At 41.5% G+C, this 24,133-nt stretch overlaps 1 protein-coding gene across 1 annotated transcript in view; it reads left to right on the forward strand.

Annotated features, from left to right (window-relative positions):
• The first annotated feature begins 2,711 nt into the window (after positions 1-2,711).
• Prkg1 (protein kinase cGMP-dependent 1) overlaps positions 2,712-24,133 on the forward strand; it is a 1,191,370-nt gene continuing 1,169,948 nt past the window's right edge. Inside the window, exon 1 of the mRNA XM_059259056.1 lies at positions 2,712-2,977. Coding sequence (XP_059115039.1) covers positions 2,712-2,977 — 266 coding nt within the window. The remainder of the gene's footprint in view (positions 2,978-24,133) is intronic.

Here is a 24,133-nt window from a genome sequence, read left to right on the forward strand (position 1 = left end):
ACAGAGTGAGTTCCAGAACAGCCAGGGCTACACAGAGAAACCCTGTCTCAAAAAAAAAAAAAAAAACAAAAAAAACAAAAAACAACAACAACAAAAAAAAAAACCAAAACAATAATAATAAACTTTAAAAATGTTCAGCATCCTTGTTATCACTATCCAGTGCCTAAAAGAGGTTTTTCTTTCTTTAATACAACCTTCTTCACATTTTCTATTTTTCTTGACCACAGAACATGGAAACATTGCTATAGGCATTTAAGGAAATCAACTTCATTGTGACTAAGATTGTTTTTAGTAATTTTTTTTAAGGGCACTAGATGGCGACCTTGACCTTTAATTTTTTAAAAAAAGTTTCATTACTACTTTTGCTCCAACCAAAGTGCCTCTACAGATTTAGAAGAAACAAGGGTAATGCTACACCTCACAGCTGGATCGCTGGAATCCCACCATGTCTAGGTTTTCAGCTTTGAAGCTGGAACCAGAATGGCAGAGTAACCAGCATCATGACATCACAGCCTTGAAGTGCAACTTCCATACTGCCCTGGACTTGGAGTTGGTCTCCAGCCTTTCATCTTCCTCCTCTATAATATAAGGTCTTTGGGTGAGGTCAGCTTATCAGACTTTCCTTGTGATCTAAATTACATATTTTTAAGCTAATGAACAAGAATTTTTTTTCAAGCAGGCACCAAACATTATTTAAGTTAAAAGTGACTCACTTAAAAATTACTTTAATTTAGGAAGTAGTGGGTTTAGAGTTCTGACATACATGTGGCATCCTGGCTTAAATGTTCCCTTTAATAGGCAGAAGAAGCCCTTAAAAACTGTCTTTGTTGCTGACAGGATAAGATATGGGGAGAGTTCTCAAGAATCTTTAGGAAACTATTTTGATTTTTCAGTAAGCAATGTTGAAAGTGTGCCCTAGGCTTTTAAAGATGATAAAAGTTCCCCCCGCCCCCTCCATGGGGTATTTTTGAAAAAATTACCCATTATTTTGCGTATTTCTAAAAAAGATTGTAGCGGATTCTGTTTTCACACTTAGTGGTGATGCAGAAAGTAACCACAGACAACTGAGTCGGGGTAGATATCTGCTTTCCTTAAGAAACCTAGATGTGTGCCTAATAGTTCTAATCTAATGTAGTCAGGCGAGGAAGGCTAGCACTAGGTAACAGAAGAATTTCCAAAAGAAAATGCATTTTAGGGTTTATTTAAAAGCCAAAGCATATGATTGCTTTCCTTTTATGTATTGTTTCAGACCAGGTAGTATACTTATTTATTTATTTTTTGTAAGTAAAAGTCACACACTATTTTTCTTTTTAAAGGAAAAGTGATTACTAGTGAAGAGAAACTCTAGATTTTAGTTGCATCTACTAAAATTTGTTAACTTGTTCATTACCTGAAAGAATGTCCCACCCCATTCACCAAATAAATGGAAAACAATAATTTTTTTCTTTTATAAAACATGCTCTCTGTGGTGTACAACAGATATCTTTAAAGTGTAGCAATTACTAAATACTCGGGATCAAAGGGCTGTAATAATTCCGTCAGCATTGGCCGGATGATGGATGCACAGATAAGGGAGAAACAAAGATGAATACAGTTGCAGTTTCCAAACTCAACTGGGAGCGTGAGGCAGCAGTTTAGCGGCTGCAGAAGCCACTTCAGAGCCTTGAAAGATGATATTTGGGTGCTCAACATACAATATTTAACTGGAGTAGATGAAATAAAATCCAGACTTTAAACTGTTCACAATCAATGCGCGGCCTTTCAATTTTCCATAAACACTTGGCTTATCGTGATATGCTCATCCAGTTTCCCCTCCAGTTGTTTTAGTCCACAATTTCCAGTAAAGTTATGTGCTACCCAAACTCGGAATTGCTATCACTGTTGGTCATTTTTATTAGTGAAGGTCTCGACCTCAGAACTTGACAGTGAGGAGGGATACACATACATGCGCCTTCTCTCATGACCACATCCAGGCATGCAGAGCGGAAAAGAAGGAAATGGCGAAATGAAAGATAGGTTTCTTTAGGCAATTTAATATTTATGAAATGTCTCTCTCCCTCTCACACACACACACATTCTCATTCTCTCTCTCTCTCTCTCTCTCTCTCTCTCTCTCTCTCTCTCTCTCTCTCTCTCTCTCTCTCTCTCTCTCAGGATCCAGTTACAAGCACTGCGTCATCCTCGAGAGATCACATGGTAATTGTTGCTATTTCAAGGATCAAGTGTCATAAAGCACCCCATCCCACTCCCTTCTTTTGGTACCATATAGCCTCGAAGAGTGACTGTGTGATGGAGTGAGCACAGGCTCTCTGGTCCAACCCTCCGTAGAAACCAGGTTCTCGGTGGGGTGGCGCGCTCGCGCGTACTCTCACCAAGCGACTGGGAAAGGGGGACGAGGGAGGGGGGGTCTCAGGGGAGGAAGGGCGACTCTAATTGGTTTCTCAATGAAAGATAATCACCTATTCCCCAGAGACGCTAGGGATTAGCACTCTGCCTCTCCTCTCCTTCCTTTTAGACGCCTCATCCTCCCCTCGGAGCTTCTAGTCCATTCAGCAGAAGCGATCGCAGGAGCGGGGCCGCACTCAGTGCTCCGGGCTGAGCGCCCCAGACCCTGGTCGCTGCGCTCCTCTGCGGTCCCTGTCGCCCGCGCGCCGCGGGAGGAAAAGTTTCGAGAGGGGGGATCTGGCTTCACCATAAAAAAAAAAAAAAAAATGAGCGAACTGGAGGAAGACTTTGCGAAGATTCTCATGCTCAAGGAGGAGAGGATCAAAGAGCTGGAGAAGCGGCTGTCAGAGAAGGAGGAAGAAATCCAGGAGCTGAAGAGGAAGCTCCACAAATGCCAGTCGGTGCTGCCGGTGCCCTCCACCCACATCGGCCCGCGGACCACCCGGGCACAGGGCATCTCCGCGGAGCCGCAGACTTACAGGTCTTTCCACGACCTGCGCCAGGCGTTCCGGAAGTTCACCAAATCCGAGAGGTAGGCGCAGGGCGTCGCGGGGCAGGGGCCACTCTCTCCCGGCGCCCGTGGGGACTGCGCTCGGGGCCGGGGAAGGGGGTGGGGTGGGGGCTGCGGCTCCGGGATAGCGCAGGGCGCCCCCTGCTCGCCGTGGCGGTCCGGGAAGGGGAAGTGTTTATTTTTGTTTCTGCGCATCACGTGCTGTGGTTGTCTCCGGCGGGCTGGGAAAGGCGAGCTCCTCGCCGAGACGCGCCCCTGTGGCGTGGGGGTGGGGAGAAGGACCTCGGAAAGTTTGCTACCCTGCGCTCGACGGCGCGGGCTGCTGCCACTCGGGGCGTCCGCACAGGGACTGAACCCTGACCGTCCTCGGGCCTGGAGAACTTCCCAGAGGCCATCCCTGGACCCAGGCCGCGGAGTGACCTGAGGCTGGCTGAGGTCGAGTTCAGTTTAGGGACAGAGTTTGTCGGGATTCAGTGAGCTTTGCCAAGAGGGCTCTGGCCGGGTTGGTGCGGACCGGGGGCTGGGCTCCACCCCATAGATCCAGCCTCCGGCAAGGGATTGGGAGGGAAGGGTTATTCACAGGGTCACTTTCAGGGGAGCTGTGATGTCATCAAGAGAAGGCCAAGAAACCCCACCTCTGGGTACTCATTAGCTCTACTTCTGCCACTTCTACAAGTGCCACTCTTTGTCGCCCTGAGCTTGGTGGAGGTTGGGTCACCTTGCACGTGGGGCAGATTAGGGACAGCTGCTCAACCCAGTGCAAGGGGGGCAGAGCGTCTGTTTGCTTCAATTTCAACCCCTTCTTGGAAAAGTTGGGGTAGGGAGCGAAGGCGAGTGCTTCCTCTGGGCGCCACCTCGCTTCTCCCTTCTCTTCCTCCCTGGCATTTTTAAGAGCCAAATTCTTCCATTTCAAAGTTGTGTGGCTTCTTTGGGGGGTGCTCAGAGGAGGCTGGGTGGATTTGGGCCACAGTAGGAAGATTTTGCACTCCACATGCCGCCGCCTTCTCGGAGAAGGCTCATCGATCGGTTGCAGCGTTAAAGCCCTGTGGACATTAGGGAGAGGAAGCTCAGACTCCAAAGCCCATTACTGGCTTTTAGTCTCTGGAAGTGCAGGGCCGAAAGTGCCTTTCTCAGGATATTGAATATTCCATTAGGCGTGCCTTCATGCCCGCCTACCTCTTACCCTTTCCCTCTCTTAGATCACTTGGTGTCTGACTTTGGGGCCCTCGGGGGACTACTCCCCACATCCCCCCACCCCCACACAGACACACTTAGCCCTCTTGCTTTGAAGCTAGCTCTTCTAGAGAGCAAGACTTACCATAGGTCCCCTCTGGGTCAGTTGCAAGGCCCCCAGGGTCCTGCACCTCCACTGTACTGTACCGAATCCCTAGTGTATTGATCACAACGTGGGCAGGCAAAACGGACAACAGGGGGCGTCAAGGCTGGCAGAAGACCCAGAGCTGGGAGTGGGTGGGAATAACCAAACAGGAATGCCCTGAAGGGAAGACTACCACTTGCTGGCTCTTCTGAATACGGATCTCAGACAGCTTTCAGATACACTGAGTCACCTTCCACTTTTGAAGTGACTGCTGGTACCTTTTGGCTCAGCCTGCCTTGGAAGTTGCTATTGCCCTGAACGAGGCCACTCCCCTCCCACTTGGGCTGAAACTGCAGAGTTAGTCTTTGGCCTGGCCCTAGGTTGGGAAGCTACTGCAGTCCTGCCTCCGCCGCCGCCTGGCTGTGCATTCCGCGGCCGCTGCCCTGCCCGGCGCTCAGCAGCTGGAATCAATCTGCCCACCTCCTTAAGAAGCCACTTCATCAGCGGTCACCAGGCAGCTGCTTGCCTCCCAGGGCTGCCGGTTGGAGCTTTATCGCATTTTTGAAATTTCAGATTTCGTGTCTGGGCTGTGCCTCTTAGCGTAACAGTACTGCTTCAGAGCAGAGAGGAAATTCTCACCCGGGTCTGGAGAGGACGAGAGAAAACCCGCTTTCCCAGAGCCTGCTCGCCAGGCGCCAGCTTACAGAGACTTTTCCCCCCTTGGCACGCATTCTCAAAGAATGTGAAGTTTTTGTATTTATGCAGAGGAAATGGCTTACGTCTCATATAAAATATCTCCCCTTTTGACCCCTCCCTCACTCCCACTCCAGCGTTTTCTTATTGAAGTAGGAACTTTCATCTCAAAAGTGCCTCGTGTATAATAGAGATTAGGGGCACATTTATTTGTGTCTTGAACAAGTGTCTGGAGTACTTTCTACTTCCTCTCTGTCCTGATTTACACTGAACTGAGGTAAACGTTTTCCCACTTGTGCGTACTTTCAAGTTTTCAAAAGGAAGCATGCAGTTTATTTTCAGTAAGGTGACTCATTAGCATTTAAAGAATTTTGACAGGTATAATATATGGGCATAATATCCATTGGAATTAGGCACTCACTTAAAGAGACAGTACTAAATTTTCAACTGCAAGACACTCCTTGGTTTAGCTAAGAGGATAAACACTTAGAAAGGCATTTCTAAACTATGAGGGTTAATATCAAACATGATGCTTTCAGGATAAAAAAATACTTCCTGTATCTTAGGTGTCTGGGTTTAGGAAGCAGATATTCCATCTCCAGTGACATACTGCGACTGAAACAAAATGCTTTATTGCAAAGCTAATGTTCAATTATCATTTGAATTATAGCTCTTAGTAATGAGGTTCATTTCAAATGTTATTAGGATACTCCAGCTTTATACTAGAAAGAAAATAATTTAGTTTGAATTAGGATGTTTTTGGGAGGGAGAACTAAAAGAAGATTTTCCTATAAATGTATGCTTCAGAGAGAGTCTGTAATCTAAAAATAATTTACGTAGTAGGTGGCAAAACATATCTTAAGCTTTTATTGTAGTGGAAGGAAATGGGAGAAATTATCTACTGCTGTAATCAACTCCGTCCAATTATCCAGATTTCCATGTGTCCACAGAGGATATAATGCTTGTTCCCCATTAAGAATGATCCAAGTATCTAAGGAATGCTTAGATGAAAATTATACCAGTGAAGAGGAAGATCCAAGCTCTCAAGCATAAGTATCAAGTGTACAGTCTGATGATCATGTTTAAAAAGAAAACATCTGACTTATTGCAGTTCTCATCTACAGACCCCTTAAGAAATGCTCTGTGGGGATCAAGTGATTAGCATTGAAAACTGCAGGCTCTTTCAGATGATGGCGACGATATTTTAAATTTATGTTTTAAATACTTTCCTCTTGCCAAAGAACTCCAAGTATTTCCCATAGATTCCTCTGAACTGGATTCCCTTTATGCATAGATTTCACATCCAGAATTTCCAATTTCTCTCAATTCTTTTCCCGAAATTTTCATACACTCATAAGTTCCTTATTTTGGCTGCCTCATTAACTAGTGTATACTCAGGGGACTACACACAAGTTTTAAATTAGCTTGAACATGGGCTAGAATCAATATTAACTCGTTCCCAGAATAAGAGCAGACAGTATTCCAAAGTGGCTGGAGCTATTTTTGTCTTGAATCCTTTGCTTCCTATGATGCCAGTTGATCAGCTGGAACTCAAACTTCCGTGGGACCAAGATGCCTTGGACCGGATGTCCCAGAAAACCCTTGCCTTTTGCATCTCTGATCCAATTCAGTTGTAATTTGGCCTTCAGACTAAGTCAAGAGGTGAGGCCTCGTTTTGATCTGAACAGCTTCAATAAAGTGTGTTCTGGCTGTAATCTGGGCCTATCACCAGTTACTTTCCCGTTGTTCACACTGCAAACACACAGATTTGTGAAACAATGAAAGAACAACAATAAAGACAGCTTACTTTTCCTGTCCCAACACTGTGCTGGGAACAGTGCCTACTGCAGCAGGTCACTGTTTCCCCATGACATACCCGAAGGGTGCCTGCACGGCTCAGGGAAGGAATTGAGGCTTCAGATCTAGGGACTTGCTTATAAACTCCCAGCCCAGTGCCACCACAACCAGTCACAAACCCAAACCTTCCAGTTCTCAGAGTCCGCATCAGAGATGTACTGTGGAGCCACAGACCAGGCCTGGTTCAATCTCAGTAACCAGTGAGCGTTTCTCACTGGGTGGAAAGGACCTACCATGAGCTAAATTGACCTCATTAGAAAGGGACCAGTGGACTCTTACAGCCATCTTATGGACCTTGTATAGGCCTGCTTAGCTGGAAAGTCCAGAGGCAGCCCTGCTCTTGTAGGATGGTTACTTAGCAATCTATCACCTTCCTCTTCTGGCTTCTGTAGCTCAGTGTCATATTCCAGGCAGGGATGACGAATAATAACATTGTGAAAGGCATTAGAATTGCTTTTGCAGCCTTTGGACTCCCTTTGCATTTGCCAGGTGGGGGAGGGGTGGCATGAGAGAATCCTTTCACACCTTAACATACCTATAATCAAAGTGAATGATCAATGTATTAACTTTTGAATATCTTTCTGATTAACATCGTAATAGTCTCACAACAGCCTTGGGGTGAGAACATTGATTTAGTTGAGTCAGATGAACAGTATTTTGGGCAGGAATTTAAGAGCAGGCAAGCTAATGGCACGGGGCAAGATTTTTTGGCAGGACAGCTGATGAACACCCTTATATCTTGCCACATGCCATTGAAAAGGACAGGTCTGAAGATTAGCATGTCACATGGACTTTCATCCCAAACTGTGCGTGAGAGGGTGGTTCCCTCGTTTAGTGGTGAGAAAACTGAGCAATTCCTCGTGGATGTGCTTTTGAAAGCATCTCAGAAATAGAAACAGAAGGACAATGCAGGTTTCTTGGTTGTGCATCTGTACCAAAGATGCTAAATTGATATCTGTGGCATGTTGTTAATTTATATTTATTTAAGAGACATTTCTTTGAGCTCAGTTCTGGTTCTGGAACCAAGAATATTTTCTAGGTGGACTGCCTATGGCAGGAGTTCCTGTTCATTTGAATCACTAATATAAACAGAGGTCAAATACTTAGATTCAACCATATATCCATTAGAAATTTGACCCTCACAAAGCAATTTTCACCAGGCCTGAAAAAAATAAGAGCTGTCCTTTTTCCTCTTCCTCCTTCCTGACTGAGGCCCGTTTCCTAGTGGGCTCTTGACATTGCTATGCAGAGACGCTGAGAATGCACTGCAACTTTTCTTTTGATAAGATTTTCAGGTGATTTCACAGCTGCACAGGGTATGAATAATTATTTTTCTTTCCCATTGAGAATTTTCTTATCAGGGTTCCTAGCCAGACATTATCAAGGTTTCTTGTAGGTTTTGGAAGTTACTGGGAGCTCTGAGATAAACCAGGGACAGCACATCCTGTTTCACAAAAGTGAAAGTTCAGAAGCTTGGGAATTGTCAGAAAGGAATATTGACCTTGACTCTAGCTTTGCTGGTGTGTTGTGCTGTTGGTTCACTGATGAGAAAAGGAGAAAAAAGAGAAGAAAATGAAAAGCACATATGCACACACAGACACACACACACACACGTATCCATACACATAGATGTAGAGTACATTTGCATGCAGACATATACCAAATTACCATTTGATTCCATTTCTGATTTACATTTAATGCAGTAGTTGTTATTATAAAGCTTGTCTAGGTTATCTCAAATAAGTTCTTATAAAAAAGATGGCTTCCTTTTTACGTCTGTTGTTATACAGCAGTTCACGGTATCTTATAGATTCTCAAATGCTTCTGCATGCTGTTGGGCATGTATTCCTATACTGTCACCCAGCATCAGACATGAAAATTGACGCTTGTCACCCTTCCTTTACCCCATGCTCTATTTTCTCACCCCTGTCTTTATTCTTGACTCTACCTGAGTTGTGGGGCTCTCTTTTGGATCTGTGTTTCTAGCTTCTGCTTGACATCTTTGAGTCCTACCAGGCTTACCTGCCTGCAAAAGTCTCAGAACAGAGACATAAAGAGTACTTGTTCAAAAGATTACTGTACTTTAAAATCTGTTTATATCCTCAGATAGGTCTGTGAGTGTGTGCATGAGTGTGCACATGTGTGTATGTGTAATTTGAGTTTCATAAATTTTAAAAATAATTATTTATAGTGAAGATTCACAAGGCCTTAAAATATATGTTCAATGAGAAACTAGTATGTCTTTAAAAGACATTTATATCTTTTAAGTGGATTTAGGAGAGATGAATGGTAAAACTTTCCTTCTTGTTTTAATATTTTCATTCTGGAACAACAGATTTCTTTTGTGGAATGGTTAGTCTTCTTCACAGAAACTACTAGAGATTATGCACAGAGCACAAACTTTGGTACATTCTATGCTTAATGCATTGTAAGCATTTTTATATCGTTTTTGTGGGTGAATAGAATAGAAACCTATACTGTCTTAGAAAAGCATACAATATAAAATTCACATTGATTAAAAAGTTTCAAAATTATATCTGAAATTTGTCTGGTCCAAAGCACTGGTTGTATGTTCTTTCTTTCCTTGGTGCATATTTATTTGATTTATTCTCGGGAATTCATCATTAGTAGTTAATTTGTTATCCCGGTATTTAATTTGGGTTGATTTTTTTTTTTATGAGTATGACACGTTGATGTCAAGGTGGCAAAGTATCTGTTCTGATTTTGTACTGGTGTTGATTTGAAAGACAAGCAAACCAGCACAATGTAAGGTATATAATAGATATTGTGATTACTTTAGTAGAAATTAGCTTGACTTTTGAAATTGTCCTAGAAATGGTGCAACTACAGGTATTAAATTCTCCATTACACTTGTTGCAAATTAAGACTCTCTTTTGTATAGAGTCTAATTTAGCCAGTGCTTCAGAATATATTTTAAGTTCCTGGATTTGTCTTCCTTCGAGCACTCAGACCTCAAAATGCTACAAAAATACTGTTATAAAACTCTTCAGTGTTCCTAAAAGTATTTGTATGTTTGCCTTTCACAAATATTCCTGGGTCTGTTTATTTAACGATATGGTGCTATGATTGTCTAACAAGCAACTCGAAAGCCTTTGGGTAAATGTTAGTGTTTTTCCTGATGCCTCTTATTGCCCGCACAGTGTGGATGAAACTCATTTCATGTATTACACAGTCACCAAAGGACTTGTTTACGTGTGCCAGAAATTCCGAAAATAGAAAATTCTTTTATATCTTAGGCTGTAAACCCTTGTGTAGAAACCAGGTCTGTTTACAGGAAAAATTCCAACCAAATAAAACCCACAATTTACCATGCTTCTCCCTCCCATGAACTACTTTTCAGAGAAAAGGTATATCTTGAATATATTAAAAACTAGTGAAAGAACCTTGTGTCTCCCAGGGTAAAAACACTTCATATTCAATGACAAATCCTTTTAGAGAATAAAATGACTCTAAAATCCTCACCCTGGCATCCTCTCCTACCACAGCAGATTTCAATTGGGGTGTCACAACAAAATGGTATGTATTTCATTGATTATAAGGTTAAAATGAATAAATGACAGCTTTTTAAAAAAATCAAAATTCATGAATTATTTGTTTCTTAAAAAACAAGGCTGAGTGCATTCCTAGGCATTTCCCTAGGGAAAGCCATTCACTCGAATTCCAATTGGCTTCCTAGATGGGGAGGCTTACAAACGTATGGCAGGAAATTACACATAATCCACAGATGGTCTTGTCTTTTCATGGGAGTATGTTGCACATGGGGATATCATCTGTCTTGTGAATCACCGTAGGAAAGAAAAATGTCTAAGAGCCCCTCATCTGATCAAGGGTTCTGGAAAGTCAGCTTCTTGACTCTGTGACTCGCTAAGCTTCTTATTTATAAACAAAGGCGTTACATTCCCTAGGCTCAACTTAACACTTACATTTCAGAGTGGTGTTCACAAGATGTGATGTTCATATTATCAGTGACAAAGGAACGTTTCTAAATGTGTACAAGCAAACTTGCTTTATGTTAATAGTTAGAATTTAATCAATACTGGGAGAAAGCATTTGACTAATGCATGGAACTCATGTTGTTGAGCTATATTGCTTAAAATAAACTGAGTTTTAAGGCTTAACAGATTTTTTTAAAGCAGAGAAGTGCAGATTGGGTATACCATAGATATGGCCACATAGAGATTTAGGAAATATTATTTTAAAGTCTTTTCTTCCCCACAAGAAATGAAACATTGTTTTTATATTTGCTGTTTTGCTTGCTCATACTATATTTTAGAGGACTCTGTCTAATTGTATTCTCTCTGTACCCATCTTCAGATATTTGACATAGATGTCTTTGAATAGTGTCAGAGGAATTGAACCGAGGACACAGAATTAGAATTGTTAGCTTTTATGAAATACACTCTTTAAGTCAGTTTAGTTAAGAGTTATATTAACATGACTCAAGAAAAACATTTGAGTTCCCTTCAGATTTATAACTTTTACTCCACGGCTGATCATAAAAATCCCAGAAATAATAACGGAGGGTGGACGCCTATTTCCCCCCAGCCTGGGTCTGGGGTTCTGGCTTTCTGGTTTGGATCCACAGTGCTGGGTCTATTCCTCCAGGACTTGCTTTTGTTTGGGAGGGTGGGTAAGCATGGATATTTACAGTGAAAAAGGAGATGTGTTAGATGCAGGAAAAGAAATGTGCAAAGTCCATTCTTTATTCTGGAGAATGCTTCCGGTCATCTGCTCACCCACGTAAGAAAGAGAAGCCTTCAGGTTTCAGTGGAAGGACCCTTTTAAAAGCTGTGAAACAGAAACAAAGGTAAGAAAAGGCCCGGGAAAGGGAAAGGATAATAAAAGAGCTATTTCAACTCTCGCCACAAGATGGCAGCAGAAGTATACTATTTAATAGTTGGAGCCCACTAGCAAATACCTTGAGGTATTTGAATATTAAAATGTATTCTCTAGGACATAACTTTCTTAATAATAGATCCCAAGTTTGGAAAATGTGTGACAGATCACATATTGACCTCTGTTTTTCTAATCGGTGGTGATTTGAGGGAATGTGTTTAAAACACTGAGTGAATTGTTCTTTCTCCAGTGTTTGTCTTGAGGAAAAGACAAACAGGACAGCTTGCACGGAAAGTTCTTTGAACATTAATGACACCTGAAGGAAATGTCTAAGTCCATATGAGGCGACCTCTGGGTTCATATTTTATGGAGAGGGGAAATAGAGAGAAATAATGGGCAATTAAGACTGGTCTAAAATATATGGACATGTGAGGAGATAAATAGACCCCCATTCCTCAACACACACACACACACACACACACACACACACACACACACACACACACACACACACACACACCCCTCTCCCATGGAAAAGCAAAGAGAAAATTATTATAAGAAAACTTAGACCATTTAATAGGCAATTCAAATACATGTGTCCGTCTCCTCGATAATTCTATAATATAATTAAATAACAATATAGTAAACAGTTTGAGGTCTTCAGTTAATGTGATTTTTATATATGCAGGTGTTTAAATATTAAAAAAAGAAACAAAATCTTTTGTGAGATGGCCTAAGTATAAAATGCTTCTCAGTCTGGGGCATAAAAGAACTGAGGATCATTTTGCCTGCCTGCCACTGCAGGATGCATTGTGGGTCACGTCTAGCGGTCTGTAAGTTTTTGAATCAATATTCCCTTGGAAAAGCGTCATTCAGCCTTCCTGTAAAAGGCTATTTCATTCACTCCATGACCTTTTGTCATGTGAACCCCCCAGGGGCCTGGATGTGATGTAGTCTTGCTGTGGGCTGGCATCCTTTGTGATTTAGGCTCGGGAGAATTAGGAGAAATGTACTTTTTTTTTTTTTTTTTGGTCTGTCTTAGTGAGATTCAATAGCCAAAGGAGGTTGTACTGTTAGTAAAAAAACAATTCTATTTAGAATTAACACTTTTATTAATCTTTTAAATTGACCTCCTTCCTCAGTACTGTTGGATGATTTTTAAACATCCAGCAATAATAATAATTATAATAAAAAACCCAAAACTTTAAAACGATGCACATTTTGATGCCCTAATTGACAACAAACTGCCCTTGTAAAAAGTGTTGTAGAGTTAGGTGATAAACTCATTTGCAAGTGTCAATATATCAAAATGTTCCTTAGGTCAGTAGTTTCTATTGTTCCTAGGTTAGGGACAGAAAAACTTTGAACAAACCTGTGGTTGCAGAGAGAATGAAGTGTGGATCCAATGTAGGGCTTTCTTCTGGGTGTGGGCAGGGTCTAGCAGACATTACTCTGCCTGGTGTACACAGCTAAGCAAGCAGTGAACAGTCATTTACACCCGCCCCCACCCCAACCTTTCCTTTTGTTATCTCTGCAAATTCCTGAAGTATATCAGCAGGGTTTGAGGTATCCTGCCTTGAAAGTGTCTGGTTATCTGTCTTCAGGATACTGGGAAGGCAGTGTACTTAAGATAGGGCAGGCCGGCAACACTGTGGCCATTCAGATACTAAAGGAATTAGGGGGCAGATGACATCCCTTTTGTGTAGTGCTGTGTCATACTTACCATTCTAAGAATCTCAGCGTGCCTTCTCGATAACTAAGGGTAAAGGCTACAACCTCAAATCTGTTGGTTATAATCTTTGGATTTGTCTGTTTTCTTGCTTGCTTCAGTTGTACAAACAATGCATGCTGGTTGTCAGACGTTAGAAATGTACCCAGTTAATCTCCTTAGCCTTTCCTGCTTGTCCTACACTGTTGAACGTAAATGTGTTTGTGCAAACCTTTATATATAGAGAGAACTCTCTGGTTTGGAGTTGTGGTTTGTTTGTTTGTTTCCCTAAAGTAGAATCATTCCTTTGTAAACTATTCCTTTTGTGGTTAATTATAGTATCTAAGCTTTTTGCCAAGATCAGTCTATATCAATCTTTCTAATATCCATATAATATCCCTCCTATCCACATACCTCACCCCAGTTGATACCTTCTGATTATTTTGTTGTTGTTGATGATGGTGTAAACAGTAGCAGTGAAGGAACTAATGTTCTTGTAGACAGTTTTGAAAGGCCATGTATTTATAGATGGGATGAATGCCAGAAGTGAGAGTGGCAAGGAAGTAAAAAAATGTAAATTTTCAGCTCAACTCTTTAAATTCATGTGAGAATATGCATACTCGGTGTGTGAGAGAAACGATCTATATCTTTGTCTATTCAAAAGAAATAGACATGATGGTAATAGCATCAGCAAATTTAACCTTTACACATTAAGACAGTTTTCTAAAAAGACATCAATTATATAACCATTGTAGAAACATGGGGAAGGTCTGACATATTTTTGTACTTGAGTTATAGTTCCAAGAACACATTTCTCTTGAAGCAACACTCACATGTCCCTTTACTTTTCAGATTTATAAATCCATGCTGTGTTGATGCATTCCTGTGTGATTTTATAAATTCAGAAAGAATCCAAAGTCCCTAAGACATGACTTTGAAAACAAGGCTGAATGAAATTGTGCGTATCCGCTGCTCTTTTAACAAAGGCATTCTGCAGGAATCACAGGGATTTGTTTTTCTTTGTATCAGAATAAAATTGTGATACTTGAAGGACTCTAAGGAACTTGCTCTCCCACTTGGGAAAATAACAAATTCCAACTCTTAGCTACATTTTTTTTTTTTTTTTGAAGACTGGTGGGAAGATTTGGACATATATGGTATTGGAGTCACTGAGTGGAGTTTACTTTTTATAGTCTAGCATTAGTGTTTCCTCTCTCTCTCTCTCTCTCTCTCTCTCTCTCTCTCTCTCTCTCTCTCTCTCTCCCTCCCTCCCTCCCTCCCTCCCTCCCTCCCTTCCTCTCTATCTCTCCATCATTGTTGAGATATTGAACTAGATTTGCTGAAAGGTGTGTTTGCTAGCATTTATTTGTATCTCAATCCAATAATATTAAAGATAATCAACAATAAGCTTCAATTTCCCATTACATTTATTTATATATTTTGTGTGTGTCATGTGTCAGCACGCATGTGCCATGGTGCACATGTGCGGGGCGGGGGTAGAGGACAGTTTTCAGGAGTTAGTTCTCCTCTTCTGTCATTTGAGTCCCAGCGTTAGAGCTCAGGTTGATAGTCTTGGAGACAAGTGCCATCAGCCATCACTCACTGAGTCTTCTCCCGTGCCCAATCCTAAGACTAAATGGAGAAAGAAACTTTGGAAGGGTAGACAGAGGAGAAATTTTAACTCAGCCTAACCTAGGAGTAAATAGTGATCAATAAACTAACGGTCTTGATGTTCATAAACTTGAGGAATTTTCTCACATACAGATTGTGTGATTTTAGACAAATTACTTCATCTCCTTGAGGCTCATTTTGTCACCTTTGCAAAAAAATATGTATGTAAGCTTGTTTCCTCTAAGCTTCATATGCGAATGCTGCGCCAGGGCTGTTTGAGGACTGCTGGAAGATGATGGGCATAAAGCATCTCTAGCAATTTTGTAATAAAACCTTCACAGGGACTGAGGTTTTCCAACAAGTGCCTTCTAGAAGTTCCTGCTTGGAAAGGATTTTAGGAAATCTTTTTTATTAACAAAACTAAATAGTTCTAACAAACAAATCAAAGACCCGGAGGTCTGAAAGATTCTGATTTGCTAACCACAGATGCTTGTTAGTGACTGGAACTGGAATTACACCCCGAGTCCCTTACGTACCATATACCACCCCCTTTGGAATGTGTCTTAAATATAAGGAGTGACTGGAACAAGCAAAAGGGGGTGTGTGTAACATGAAACAGGACAAGTAGAAATGGCAAGGCTAGGTGCTATAACCATGTTCTATTCACATGTAAAACATAACATATGATCTGGCTTAGTGACACAAAGGACATGGACTGTTGATCCATCACCCAGGTGGACCCCCACCCCCAACCCCACCGCCGCCAAGATGTAGAAGATTCTTCATCTGGGTTTCTTAGGAAAGCTGCTTCTTGAAGATGCCAGGCTTAAGGAAAGCATCACCACACATTGTTCATGAGGGGTAATGAATGGAAAGACAGGGACTCTGAGGGGACCACTTGGGTCAGATTCAGGAAAGGACATGGAAGTGTTGGAAGGGTTGCTCACAGTGGGTGTCCTGCCGAGCTGGGACATGACTATGGCTACACTGTGGACAGTTGCACATGGCCTTTCATGCTTGGTTCCTTATTTTTCAGCTTTGTCCTTCTGTCCTCTCATTTTCTCTGTGCGCGCATGCCTTGCTTTGCCGTTTGCATTGCAGGCTTGAAGAGAGGACTGAGGGGCCTTGAAGACATCCCCACAGCACAGTGGATCCCTGACTCCATATCTGACAGCCGCGAGGAAGAATGCTGTCCCTGAACATTCCTGGGTGAATCCATATCTCTAGTTCACATTAAGCTGTGCCCGTGGGAGTTCCCAGAGCCTACTTGCTGTTAGAGACTTGTTTTTTGTTTGTTTTTTCAATTATATTTGAGTTTTTCCAGGTGAACAAGTATTTTTCTAGATTTTATTTCTCCCAAGGCAGTCTGGTCAGTTAATATGTAGAAAGACATATGAAGCATTTTGGAGATCAAGAGATGTTCTGTGCTCTGTCTCATGTTGTCACTCAAAAAAAAAACACATCAAAAGCCTCAGCCTCCTAAGCTGTTGAGAAACCTTCCATGCTGTTGACAGGCTCCAATGAGCTCATGCATGTGAAGGATTTAGCTGAGTGACTTGTACAGTGTAGTCATTCAGGAAATGCAGCTCTTACTGTTACTGTTTGCTCTCTCTGACCTCATTGGTCAAATATGTAAGGTGCTTTTAACTCTGTGCCAGGAATGGACCCATGTGTATTCTTTCCATATTTCTCAGCCCACACTTGGATCTACTTCTGCTCACTGGAATACTTCTGACCCTGTTTTAGAAGTCATTTTGGGAGTCACAGATGGCTCTCTGGCATTGGCCATATTTAGGACTTACTTGATTTTCATTCCCATCCATGGAAGAGTTTGTTTCTCTGCACACATTTCACACTCCCTCCCTCTCAACATAGCTTCCTACAAACTTGTCATTCTAAGAAAGAATTCTAGAGGCTCACAGATAAGCGGACAGACTTAGCTGTGTTAGGACCTGCTCTGTGGCTATGGGCTCTCTGAGCTGAATAAACATGGCTTTTCAAGTTTAATTTACCGGAATGATTCAGCATCTGCATGGCTGGACTTTTGAAGACAACTAGCTTGCAAGATTGTAACCAGTTAGTGTCGTTCATTCGTTCGTTCGTTCCTTTCCTTTCCTTTCCTTTCCTTTCCTTTCCTTTCCTTTCCTTTCCTTTCCTTCCCTTCCCTTCCCTTCCCTTCCCTTCCCTCCCTCCCTCCTTCCCTTCCTCCCTCCTTCCTTCCCTCTTTCCTTCCTTCCTTCCTCTCTCCCTCTCTGCCTGTGTTCCTTCCTTCCTTTCTTTCCTCCTCCTCCTTTTCTTTGCCATGTAAGTTAAGTTTTCAGTATAAACACACAGTAATGGGAATCAATGTGTTAATGCCACATTAATAAGGATTGCATCTTAAGATGTAGTCATTACATAGGAAAGCCTAGAGAATGCACTCTACTGCTTTTTTCCCTTCTCGGCAATATACATGCATGAATACAGAGGCTAAGAGATGGAGCTGTGGAATTATAAGGGCCTGGATTTCAAGCTTCTGCTAGCTTACATTATTCATATTGCTCAATGTCTTCAACCTAGCTTCTCCTCTGTAAAATGGGATGAGAACCCCTCCCCCACCGTCCAAACTGGTACTGTGCTAAGAACCCAAAGTGAGCATGAAGTAAATGATAGCCACTACTCTTGTAGTTTCCATGCTTGCGTGCTAGACAAGGATCCAGGTTTGCTCCCAAGTCGGAGAAGTGATTCCGAAGGAATTTTTAGTTGAGATAATATGGGAATATAAGAGATAATACAGGAATATAAGAACTACTAATGAAGGATTAAGAATGTGCTCTGAGAAGGTACTTATTTATCTGAATTAATTTGGTTTTGTCCACAATCCCGTGCCACTCAGCTGTGTTTCCACTATTTACTACTGTTGTATGTGCTGCTCTGTGCACATGAGAAGACAGAGTTCAAATACATGACATCTTCACTCACTGGGACAAGAATGCCAGGCTCTTGGGCTCTACCACTGTATTGCATGATAATCCACAGCAGGTACACAGGGAGAAATGGAGGAAAGTAGGCAGGATGAAGACCTCCTGACATTTCCAAAATTGTAGTGCACATGAAACTCCTTACGGCATCAAAAGTTCCAGGGCCCATTTCCAAGGAGAAATTCAGAACCCCCGAAATACGTTCCTGACCTCCTTGAGGGACACATCTGTGGGAATGTCCAGAAAGGTGTGTGTCTGTAAGTACTATTTCCTGGGGCTAGGGAAGCTAATGCACATAAATTAAGGAGCTTGAAATAAAAGAAATTTGTACTTTCATAGTTCTGGGGACAAGTATTTCAAATTCAGAGAAGACTGTTGGGGAGGCTCCTTTCTCACTTACAGGGGTTACTGATGGTCTCTGGCCTGCTGTGACTTGTGCCTATACCACTCCATTGTCATACCGCTGTCAGCCTTCACTTCTGCACAATTGGCCTCTACAGTGGCTGTGTCTTTATTTCTTACTTATCGTGAGAGCACAGCCATAGCATTGTATTCATTACATCTGTGAAAGCTCTGTTTCCAAATCAGTTCCACGTTACAAGTGCTGGATGGGTGTGAACCTTAGGCGACCAGTATTTAACACACTACACAGTACAGTATATATTTGTCCCCCATCAAACCCCCAGTGCAAAGCTCTGAGTGAATTCTTAAGTCTGCTGGGTTCCCTGGAAAGGAGATGGGATGAGGAGGGTGAAGGAGCCATGTCCACATAGATGATGGAAGGTTTGTAGAGACTGTTTTGCCTCGGAGGGCATTTCCACCTGCCATTCCCCACTCCCCTCAACTTTTTGATGAGATCTCAGAAGATATGGTGTTAACTGACAGTCTGTTGGTGCAGATGAGGTCAAAATTTGGGTTAGAGTGAGAAGCGACTGATAGTTTTCACTGGTCTACAGTGAAGTTTTCTATCTTAGGGGAAAAGAAACATAATTTCAATGCTTTAGTCCCTTATGCTTTTGGTAAATTATTTCTTCATGGTTACCAGGAACACTTGGGAAAAGACCTTACGCAGTGTCAAAATAAATACTAATTGAGAAAAGCGCTAAGTGTTTAAGTCAGTTAAAGTTGCGCATTCTCAAAGACCAGGGTTATACTTAGGTGTAAATAGTTTTGGTGGAGTTATTTTATGTACTTAAAAGTAGAATTTAAGTACTTATCCCACTTTCACCCCAAACTAAGACACACCCACACTTTATTACCTAACCGCAGAGTTTCGTTAATTCAGCCAGTACTATTACACTACACCCCAAGACCATAAGTCTCTTAATTATTTAAGAGAAGTTTAACAATATGAACTAGTTAAGTCATAAAATTGGTAGTTTATTTGTATATAAAATAAGTTATATAATGAAGTCCAGATGTCATTTGAAAATGTAATTAAAATTGTGATAGTATGTATATATTTGGGGGAAGTATATTAAATTAATTAATCACTTATTTTAATAGTACTGGGGATTAAATCCAGGGCCTAGCACTCTGCAACTGAGCTACACCATTTTTTTTTTTTTTTTGTTTTGAGACAAGAGGTCACTAAGTTCCCAAGGTAGGCCTTGAACTTGTGATCCTTCTCTCACAGCTTCTGGAGAAGCTGGGATGATAGGCCTATGCTACCAGATCCAGCTAATTCTTTCTGTATGTGCATTTATGGTTGTGTTGGAATTGCTCATGTGTGTGTGAAGGATGAATGTCAACTTGGGTGTTTTCCTCTAGTGTTCTCCACTTTATTTTTTGGGATCAGGCCTCTCATTTACCTAGAATGCACTGTTTCAGCTAAAATGTCTGGCTCCTGAGCCCCTGGGATCTCCCTGTCTCTGCTTCCGCAGTGCTGATTACCTTCATGCCCTTTCGTGCACAGAATGTGGTTGAGGAGGATCAGAACTCAGGCCCTCAGGCTTGTGAAGCAAGTGCTCTAACCACTGAACCACCTCTCCAACACATCACTAAATAGTAATACTAGTCAAGATGTGCCTAAAGGCCTCGGTTTCCAAGAAGAGCTTTGCTCTCCATGATGACAGAAAGTATTTATAATGAACCATCCAGTATGGTCTCATTGAAGTTCTTGGCTAAGAAGAATCTGTCAGAGCGTGTGTTACTATTGTTCTTGTGTTGTCTTTGTTTACTCCTGTCTGTCTGCTATCCATTTTTTGTTTTTTAGCATTGCCTTTTCATTGCTGTAAAGATCTTAGGAATAATTCAACTAGCTGTTTTATTTTATAAAAACTTTATTGGAAATGCCCAGATGTCTGTATGAGTGAGGGGGACATCAGCAAAGGGTAGCTCCAATCAGGAATGGTTATTGGTCCTCATGTTGTGGGAATTTTCATGGGTTTTCTTTTGTGCCAAGTTGTGTTAAGGTAGTTTCAAAGGCAGATGTGGAATTCCAGGGAGTAAGTGCAGAGCAGTGAATTCTTCTCCCCAGCATGTCTTTGGCTCTGGTTCATATTGGCTTAATGCAACTTATTTGGGTGCTGATATAAAGGGCATCTCATTTGCAGAAGGCCAGATGCTGTGAGGGTTGGATATTATGTTGGGAAAAAAGAATTGAGATTCCAAAAGGTCATGATTGGCAAGAGCAGTGGTTTACAGCCCAATACATGCAACACTTTCTAATTTCCAGTGGGTAACTTATCTGCACATATAATTGTTTAAATGTGTATATGGGTACCTAGTACTCTAAGTATAGTGTAGAAAGAAAGTAATGGGAAATGGCACATAATAAAACAGCACATGTTATAATGTATAGGTTGCAGATTGTCAGAAGAAAAGAAGCAGGCAGTATGTTGAACTGAAGACAGAAAATGTCTGTTTCTTTTGCTGATGTCATTTTATGCAACAGCCGAACAGAGATTTTGAAACTCACCTTGAGTCTTGGCCACTATGGTATTGGCTACTGGTACCTTGCCAAGTGGCTCCATTTTCTAAAGTAGTTACCAATTATCTGTAAAGTTTCTAATAGAGTAAAGTACTTATGTCTCTCAATTTACACGGTTTTTGCATTCCCAGAAAATTTAAGGCAATTTAAGCCCATGCAAAAATAAACACATCAGTTACATGTAAAACGGATTTATGTTCTAGGCTTAGATGGTTGTGCATAAATTTTCATCCTGCCTGTATGCCCTGGGGTATTTGAAGTTGTGTGGATTGTGGAATAATTCATTAGTGTATGGAATTCTGTGGATTTTAGGACAAAGCTATCCAAGACAGCCTCAATCTTATATAAATTCCCACAAGGGGGCAGTGCAGCCCCCATTGAAAGTCATTGGGTAAATTTATAACCTGGGAACTGGACATTTTAGGTGAGATAATGTGTGTGTGTGTGTGTGTGTGTGTGTGTGTGTGTGTGTGTGTGTGTTGTCTTGGGCATTGTGGAAAGTTTGTCAGCATCTTGGATTCTACCCATGAAATGTCAGTAACCAAATCTAGACACTACCAATTATTCCTGGGGTCCCAGACAAATCCACCCACAACTGAGACCACTGAGCTGAATGCAGATATTTTAAGTGGTGAATTAATAAATAAACAAAAATTTCTATATGAGACTCCAAGCAAACTTGGTAGTTAGAAACAATCTCATAGAAACATTTAAAAAGCATTTAAGAGTGAACCTGTAAGCCATCTGTGAATCAGTTAGGAGGCACAGTTACTAAAAGTTGCTGCTCTTCACTGATTCCACCAATACATGAAAGTATTTAAATATCTGTGTTTATTTTGTTTTTAATCCAATTTTATCTAATAAAGCATTTGTGGCCATTTCAAGAAAAGTGCAAGATACACAGTATTTCCCTGTGATTAGTCAGGGGAACACTGACAGCCACAGTATTTCTATATTTGAGCAAAGGTATTTCATAGTTTCTGCATGGTTTCTGGAGACAGATTGTTGTAATGGGATTTCTAGTGAGAGAGAGAAAGAGAGAGAGAGAGAGAGAGAGAGAGAGAGAGAGAGAGAGAGAGAGAGAGAATATATTTCCCACAGGCCTTGCACCATCCATGTCTGTACACACAGTGGCTGAGAAGTTAACATTCAGAATTAAAGCACACACTTACAGCATATTTAAGAGCCCATTCACTCATTCAGCAAGTAGTTACTTACCTTGTGTCTCCTACTTTGTGCCAATAATTATTCTGGATGTTGAAGGTGTGGTGGTCCCAGGCATTTAGAACCTCTGCTCTAGTGATAAAGAAAAACAGTAAATGAGAAAACACACTACAAAGTACAATCATCAAACTGTGATGGATTCTAGAATGAGAACAAAATGTAATGGAGGAAAATACAAGGGGGATGGAAGAGCCTATTTTACAAGTGATAGTTGGGGGGTAATCAGTTTGCTGTGACTTCTTGCAACTAAATCTAAGGGTGAGAAATCACACCAAGGGTGATTCTAACACCAAGAAGAGTCTCATAGAACGAGCGTGTGCTAAGGACTGCATAGAAGAGATATTGGTGTGTTGGAGAAACTGAAGGAACGTGGCTGTCTGGGAACTCAGCCATAGAGAGTAGAATACATCTAGTCTTTAAATCTCTTTAGAGTCCAGCTCATAGGGAGGCAGTGAAGCTAAGCATAGCCAAGATCATGGTTCAAGGATCTAGAGGATCTGGGTTCAACTAATCACCTTTAAATTTTTCTTTTGCTTGCAAAATGAATACTGAAAGCAAATGCCTCTTAAAGTGATTTTGAGAATCCAAAACATTACATATGGAAAGTGTAAGAACTGGACTCAGCTTCGTGGATGTTAGCTGCTTCCTGCTGCCCATCACTGGCTGTGAAGAACTCATTCAAGAGTTTGGATTTGATCCTAAGAAGATTAAGTCACAGAAGGACTTCTTGGCTTTAGAAAAACCCTAAACCAGAATCAATGTGAACCCAAGAAGAAAATAGGTATAATTATTTATCTTCAAGTGTTGAATATAACATCACTAACAAATGGATTCAATTATAAATGCTAAACGTTTTGTTCCCTCCAAATCCTCCTTTTGGATGACTGGAGTGGTTGACCAAAACATGGAGGAGCTACTCAATGGTTGAGCAATATTCGTTTAAATCATCTTAGTTAATGGCTCTCACCTGTGCAGGGAGCGTTCCTCGGATAACGACAAAAACCTGAGTCTTGTAGCATGCGTGTTTGGATCGTCAAAACAGAAAGGGCACTTTAGATATCTAAGCACCGTGGAACCGTGAAGAACCGTTATTTTCTTTTGGCTGTGCACATGGAAAATCTGCACTATTGAGGTTCTTTAGGGTTACACGCTAGGTACTGCGGCCTCCATTCCTCCTGGGTGCTTTGAGCTTTGCTCTGGAGTTCCCTGCACCATCATCTGATAGAAGTGGCCAGGGATTTAGGCCTATTGATCCCTGTTGATGGAGCAAAATGTTCCTCCTTCCAGGAGACACTGCTGTGAGCGACTTGCTTCTCTTTCATTCCGTGCATGCCCCGGAGGCCACTATCACTTTCTTATCATGTCAGCCAGTGGAAGCTGATGCTGTCTTTATTTTTATGAACTAGTTGTCTGCAGTAGCCTGGTGGGAAGGATAATCATCCCTTAAAGTAGTAATGATAGTAATCAAATCCAGCTGTATATAATAGGGCTTTTGTAGGGAAAAAAATTATCTCCAGAAAAAAAAAATTCCAGACTTTGAATCTCTGTTGACTCTGCCTGTCAGTGATGAGGCGAGATGTTCAGATGACACCCGGTCACTTTGCTCTTATCCCCATATTAAGAAGGGCAGTGGAGGCTAAAGACCCGAAGGCTTGGGAAAGTTGGTGTGTGACCTCAGACTTGCTCCTTTGATCCTAGAGTTCTGACTCTGAGGCTTACATGTGATCCTGAGTTAAAAATAAACAAAGCCTGGGCTGGAATAGTTGGCTCTTTGGCTTCCTGTTTTTCAAGTAACTTAGAGCAAGGCTGATTCTTCTATTTCTTAGCACAGAGAAAACGTGTCTTTGATGACCATTTGATAGACACCCTCAGAAATTCACAACCGTGTGTATTAAATATAGTGCCAGAACATTTCTAACTCACCCAAGAAAGATCACACCCATATTGCAACAGAAAAGAGTCTCTGGGATACACTAAATTTCTTTTCGAAAGAAAAAACGCTTTCATTGCTTCTTTT

Source organism: Peromyscus eremicus, chromosome 1 (genome assembly GCF_949786415.1).
Source record: "Peromyscus eremicus chromosome 1, PerEre_H2_v1, whole genome shotgun sequence".
NCBI classification, from domain to species: Eukaryota; Metazoa; Chordata; class Mammalia; order Rodentia; family Cricetidae; genus Peromyscus; species Peromyscus eremicus.